We start from the raw sequence: 7,250 nt of genomic DNA, 5'->3' as shown, positions 1-7,250 counted from the left end.
AGAAGAGCAGACATATCAGTGGCTCCAGATTTCGGTAGCCAGGGTTGGCAGGAAGCCAATCAATGATCCAGGCAGCACATTCTCGTCTCCCTCCTTCATTTTACAGTCGATAAATACAATATGGAATGGATTAATCTGCGTGATTGTTTTTATTATTTTGACAGCCCTAATATATATATATATATATATATATATATATATATATATATATATATATATATATATATATATATATATATATATATTTGCACTTTGGCTGATGTTTCCTCTGAAATGACTTCATTTAGTTGTACATCGTTTGTTGACTATTTTATTTAACTGCCACTTGTACTGCTTTTGTTTCTGGACCTTTTTAACTTCATTGTTTTTATTCTATTCATATGAACATAAATATGTCTTCTATATGTCTCTTTAGAGTTTAGTTCATAAAACACTTTGAGCTGCATTTAATGTGTGAAAGGTGCTTTACAAAACAAAGTTATTATTATTATATTGATCTGTTGTCTACTTTATGAATGAATGAATATGACAACATTAAAAACAGAGTTAAACTTTCACATGTGTTTTATTCAAGAGGAGACACAAGTTACTCTGATTCATCAAGTAGTAACAGATTACTCTGATTCATCAGGTAGTAATAGATTACTCTGGTTCATCAGATAGTAATAGATTACTCTGATTCATCAGGTAGTAACAGATTACTCATGTATTTGAAAATCAGTAGGTTTACTTTTTACACAGGTGACCAGGATTTTCTTCTCCACCTCCTCCACCGTGTACTGACAGTTGGGAGGCTTGTTATTAGCAGGATCAACTTTGCACTCAATAAGTTTAAAGTTCTCTTTGCTGACTCCACTTCCTCTACCCCCACAGACGGCTCGCACCTCATCCACTGTAGCTTTGATGAACGTTCTCTCCGGCTTACAGGTCCTTTTGTCGAGGACAGCGAATCCTCTGTCAGTCATCACCTGAGTGCATTGGTTAGAAGCCACGATATGCTTGGTTGCAAACTTTTTATCCTGATCCTCCTCAAATAAACCAAAGAAACCGCTGCACAGTTGGCACAGAGAGAGCAGAAGAACACCGGCAAAGATAGAGATCTTCATGTTTATCTGGAGAACACAGAGTTATAAAAACTGTTAGCTGTTACATACTAATGTCCTGTACCTATGTTTTTGTCCTCATGTGCTGTAACTGTATTGTTGTTTTGCTGTCCGTATCTGTCTAGTCCATGCTGATGTCCTGTACAAATGTTTCTGTCCTTATGTACTGTAAGTTGTGTTTAATGTTTAATGTTTCTGCAGAAAAGGAACTTGCTGGAAACCAGAGTCAGGCCCGTTTATATTGTAACTTAATGTTACTTTTAACTTTCCTGTATAATAAACAAAAGAAAGAAAGTTTTCACTACTGTTTAACTTATTTTACTGTTTATTTAAATTTATTATCGTTATTAATACATACTGTGTGTATATGTTTATACTTATATTGTTTATATTCTTTTTATCCTTCTTATATTTGAATGTGTGACATGCTCCAACAACACCATGACAAATTCCTCGTATGTGCAACATACTTGGCAATAAAGCCCTTTCTGATTCTGATTCTGAAAGAAAGAAAGAAAGAAAGAAAGAAAGAAAGAAAGAAAGAAATAAAGAAAGAAAGAGACTTTACTCTGACATATCTGACATTTTACAACATCTTGACCTCCAACAATCCCCACACAAACTACATTGTGCCTCAAACAGCAGCAGATGAAACAGTTTCAGACTGTAAATCATGCAAGCGTGTTGTGGGACGCAAAAACGAAGCCGAAAGGCATTTTCGGTGGACACCTGAATATACGTAGCATTATCTTATAAGACCGAACAACTTGAACAATTACTGATGGAATCAAATATCGATTACTTATGCCTTACAGAGACTTGGTTAACCCCAACGACCCCTTTATTTGTTTTTAATATCCCAGGGTATAATGTGTACAGACGGGACAGACGGAAAAGGAAAGGGGGTGGAGTCCTGATATATGTAAAAGACAGCATTCAAAGTCAGCAAATAGTCTTTCCAGAAAATAACTTGGAATGCGTGGGGGTAAAACCAAAAAATCTCCCCAAGTGTATTTTGCTGTCTTTGTAGTCTACCGCCCCCCTACTGCCACAAATTAATTTTATCATTGTCTAAATGTCATGCTTAAACAACATGGGAAAATGGAATTCATTCTTATGGGTGATTTTAACTTAAACTGGCAAGACAAAACATGTAGGAAAGAGCTTAAAGATATTGCCAAAACTTTTCAGATGACGCATATGATCCATAAGCCCTCAACAATAACAAAGTCTTCCCAAATAAACCAGATAGAAATAGAAAGATTTATAACCTCATTACTATGTTATCAGATCATAATCTTACTCTGGCCTCCAGAAAATTGTCAAAAACACGCTTTAAAAATCAGAACTCAATGAAGGGGAAATCCATGCCTTTCATCGCTCCAAAGGACATGGCCTTCATTGAAAATGAAATAAAGCAAGTAAACTGGCATGACACCATTAGTATTATTACCTGTGAGCCAGCCTGTGCTGATTTAATGTCAACTATTAAAGACATTATATTAAAATACACCAAAAAAAGGGGCAAGAAAACAAATACATTTTTTTGTCTACCCTGGTTCAACACAAATCTCTGGGAATTAATGAAAAAATGGATGCTTCTTTCAAAATGTTTTTAAAATCAAAATTAAGTACTGATCATCTGATTTTGAAGTTTAAGAAAATAATGTCACACAACAACTTAGAAAGGCTAGAGCAAATGTCTTCCTCAATGTTATTAGTGAGACAAAGGGAAACCCTAAAAAGTTATGGAAGAGCATTGACAAGATACTTGGAAGGGAAAAATCAGCAAATAAACATTTAAAACTCATGGTGGATGGCTGTATCCAGGATGATGACCAGATTATTGGGGAATGTTTTAAGTATTTCATAAATTCAGTACGAGAATTGAGTCTAAGTTTTCCAAAAACTCAACTCACACAAGCTTTAACCTGTGATGATTCTGCTTTCAAGTTTTCAACACAGAGAAAGTGGAAAATGTAATCTCACTACTATCTAAAAGCAAAGCTAAAGATATATGTGGTTGTGATACAGCTTTTTTAAAACAACACAAGACATATATTATGATACCTCTAGCCATGATAATAAACAAGTATTTTAACGAAAACATCTTTCCCAGTGTGCTTTATCCCCCAGCCTGCCATCGTCACCCCTGTGCATAAATCTGGGGATACTCAAGTGGTCTCCAACTATCGACCCATCAGCATTCTCCCAGCTGCATCCAAGGTTATCGAAATGGTTGTGGCAGAACAACTAATAGCACATTTGGACTCTAAGTCCTTTTTTTCATCCTGTGCAATTTGGTTTCAGAAAAAAACATTCCACTGAAACTGTATGCTGCTACTTCTTTGAGGAAATTAAAACTAGCTTAGATCAAGGAGGAGTGGTGGGAGCAGTCTTTTTAGATTTACGGAAAGCCTTTGATACAGTTAATCATGAGGTACTAATACACAAACTGGCCAAATATGATATCTCCACAAATATCCAAAATTGGATAAAATCCTACTTGATGAATTGAAAACGTGTTAAAGTAAAGGGCACATTGTCTATGTCTCTTGCATCTACTCTGGGAGTTCCATAGGGGTCAATTTTAGGGCCACTGCTCTTTTGCTTATATATTAATGACCTGCCTTCAGTCTGCAAGGGCATAAATATTGTTATGTATGCTGATGACACCGTTTTATATACCCATGGGAGAAGTGCAACAGACGTAGCCAAGAAATTATCAAGTGTCATGAGCAAGGTTGGTGACTGGTTACATGACTCATGACTCACATTAAATGTTGAAAAAACTGTAACCATGTTCTACACAAACCGATCTAAACTTAAAACTTATCCTGAAATTATTGTAAATGGCCAATATATAAAACCTATAGAGAAATTTAAATATCTGGGGGTAACTCTAGATTCAACACTTAGCTTTAAAGGTCATATTAAAAATTTGTGCAACAAATTTAAATTTAATTTAGTAAATTTTAGATACGTAAGAAACTCTCTCACCACTGAAGCATCTAGTACATACTTAAATGCAATGATCATCCCCCACCTTTTATACTGCATTACATCCTGGTCATCCCCCACCTTTTATACTGCATTACATCCTGGTCATCCCCACCTTTTATACTGCATTACATCCTGGTCACCCCCACCTTTTATACTGCATTACATCCTGGTCATCCCCCACCTTTTATACTGCATTACATCCTGGTCACCCCCCACCTTTTATACTGCATTACATCCTGGTCATCCCCACCTTTTATACTGCATTACATCCTGGTCATCCCCACCTTTTATACTGCATTACATCCTGGTCATCCCCCACCTTTTATACTGCATTACATCCTGGTCATCCCCCACCTTTTATACTGCATTACATCCTAGTCTCAGGCATGTAAAACAGTTATAAAACCCTTAGAATCTTTGTATAAAAACTGCCTCAAGATCCATGACAAAAACATACGTCATTATCATCACTGTCATATACTTGTCAAATATGGTTTATAAACTGTTAGTTTTGATAATTTAATAAAACACTCAAATGTGTCTTTGCTACATAAAATCATATACAATGCTACTGCTCCCCCTCTGAAAAAGTTTGTAACACTCTGCTCCGAAATAATAGTGCAAACTACTCAAAGCGTTACAAAGGGGGGAGTGTAGCATCCCACACCGTAAAACCCAATTTGGGAGTTCCTCCTTCTCATCTGTGGCCATGAGGCAGTGGAATGCCCTTCCCACGGAACATATCTTATGTACAAATTCTCACACTTTCTCATGCCTAACAAAGCGTTGGTTGTTGAGTAAGCAAGTTTGCAAACATCCATAAGATACTGTATTTATGAGAGAGAGAGAGAGTGTGTGTGTGTGTGTGTGTGTGTGTGTGTGTGTATCTGTGTATGAATGACTGTCTAGAGTTGGATTGTACTCTAATGTGCCTAAGCTGCTGCTGAACTGTTTGAGGGTGTGTGCTGGGGAAGGGGGGAGAGAGTCAATGAGTGGGCTGATGGCGCCCATGTTTTTGCTAAACTGCTTGTTTTTAATTACTATGGACACCATGTCATCTATACTCCTGTGAAATTTCTATTTGTCATGCCTGCCCAGGGACTACAGGTGGAAATTAGCAATTTTTGCTATAACCTGGCCCAAGACATATTCTCTTGTTTAACAAGTTTAATGTTTATTTGTGCATTGTCCCTGTTTGAAATAAATCAATTTCCGTTCCATCCCATAACTAACATCTCTTTATATTATCATATAAAAGCTGTTAGAGAATTTACTCTGACATATCTAACATCTCTTTATATTATCATATAAAAGCTGTTAGAGACTTTACTCTGACATATCTAACATCTCTTTATATTATCATATAAAAGCTGTTAGAGACTTTACTCTGACATATCTAACATCTCTTTATATTATCATATAAAAGCTGTTAGAGACTTTACTCTGACATATCTAACATCTCTTTATATTATCATATAAAAGCTGTTAGAGACTTTACTCTGACATATCTAACATCTCTTTATATTATCATATAAAAGCTGTTAGAGACTTTACTCTGACATATCTAACATCTCTTTATATTATCATATAAAAGCTGTTAGAGACTTTACTCTGACATATCTAACATCTCTTTATATATGTCTTTAGTTTTATAAATGTCTCCTAACTGTCTGATGATGTAAGAACTTGTTAAGTGACATCAGGAGTTTCTACAGCGCAGAATAACTGCTCACAGGATTATTAATCTAAATCTTTCTGCAGAAGAAATCCATAAAGTCCTGATGCAGCCAGAATAAGTTCTGAATGATTGCAGATATAAACTTATAGAGTTTACGTGTGTTAAAGACAGAATAATAATCTAAAGTATATTTACCTGAATGACAGGAGAGAGATGAGTTCTAGAGTCAGCAGCAGGAGAGATACCTGGAATATCACATAACAAACACACTACGTTACATCACAGTTAACTTCGAGCTTCTTTAGGAAGTGCAGAAATGTGAAAATGGTAAAAAAAAAAAAAACGAGAAAAACAACCGCAAAAGCAGCCAGATCTGTGGAAAAAAATGCTTTAAATGTCAAAAGCACCAAAAAAAGCTGTAAGAAGGGAGGAAAAGTGACAAAAATGTGATATATATAAAAAAGTATGTTTACCTGAATGACAGGAGAGAGAGAGATAGAAAAGTCTGAGAACTTCTCGATCTTTATACTGTATTATATTATAATACACGCCCACTTCATCTCTCATAGGGTCAGCAGCAGATATATTATAATATCATATTATAATACACGCCCACTTCATCTCTCATAGGGTCAGCAGCACTGATGTTACAGTCTAACTCCCCCAACCCCCGGACTTTCTGTTGCACACTATTGTGCAATATTTAATATTTAATACTATTGATAATATTTAAAATATTATATATATAGTGACAATAAAAGGCATTCTATTCTATTCTATGCTATTCTACTTTCAGTCATTTAGTTTTTACTTTTAGTCTAAAAGCATAAAAACATGTTTGAAAAGTAGGCGACAAAATGCATAAAAAACGTCTAAATAGAGTCTAAGGATAAAGAAAAGTGTCAAAAAAGCAGCAAAAGCGTAAAAAAAAAAGTTCCATTCATACATATTGAGGTAGTGAGTCGGCTGTTAAACGTGTAATCTTTGTTTTGATAGATTTATTAAACTCTACAATGACTAAGGAACTTTATTAAAGGGTTAACGTCTATTTGCTTTATTTAGTTTAGTTTAGTAGAGTGAGTGTGTGTGTGTGTGTGTGTGTGTGTGTGTGTGTGTGTGTCTGTGTGTGTGTGTGTGTCTTTGTGTTGTGAAATTAATTTTTTCTCTCTGTTTGACAGTATTATTTATTCATGGAGTAATAAAACCAGATCTCTGAAAAAAAAAACCTTAGACTCTAATATTTCAACAAAATGGATCAAGAAATTTAAACCTGACAATCCAGTGTTTCTGTTCTGGACATTCATGCAAATTAGTTCATATTACTTTTGAAAAGTTTTTTAACCTGCAGAGCAACTGTTCAAACTCTATTTCCAGGATATTTAAATCTGAAATAAATGAGAACAAAAGCAATTTTATTTTAAAGCATCTCTCTCATTTATATCTCGGAGGTTTTGGACACAAAAGAG

General features: G+C 35.2%; 1 protein-coding gene across 1 annotated transcript; it reads right to left on the bottom strand.

Annotated features, from left to right (window-relative positions):
* Positions 1-546: 546 nt before the first annotated feature.
* On the bottom strand, positions 547-6,271 carry LOC116036674 (ribonuclease pancreatic-like). The gene is made up of 3 exons (XM_031280258.2): positions 6,258-6,271; positions 5,980-6,029; positions 547-1,112 (listed from the first exon to the last, which is right to left on the bottom strand). Exon 3 carries the CDS (start codon positions 1,104-1,106, stop codon positions 699-701), a length of 408 nt encoding a protein of 135 aa, XP_031136118.1. The 5' UTR covers positions 1,107-1,112; positions 5,980-6,029; positions 6,258-6,271; the 3' UTR covers positions 547-698.
* Positions 6,272-7,250: the final 979 nt, after the last annotated feature.

This window comes from Sander lucioperca, chromosome 10 (genome assembly GCF_008315115.2).
Source record: "Sander lucioperca isolate FBNREF2018 chromosome 10, SLUC_FBN_1.2, whole genome shotgun sequence".
Taxonomy (NCBI): Eukaryota; Metazoa; Chordata; class Actinopteri; order Perciformes; family Percidae; genus Sander; species Sander lucioperca.
This window is presented reverse-complemented; position numbering and strand designations above follow the sequence as displayed.

Coding starts and splice junctions, on each gene's coding strand:
- LOC116036674 (XM_031280258.2), bottom strand. CDS start 1,106: ATGAAGATCTCTATCTTTGCCGGTGTTCTTCTGCTCTCTCTGTGCCAA.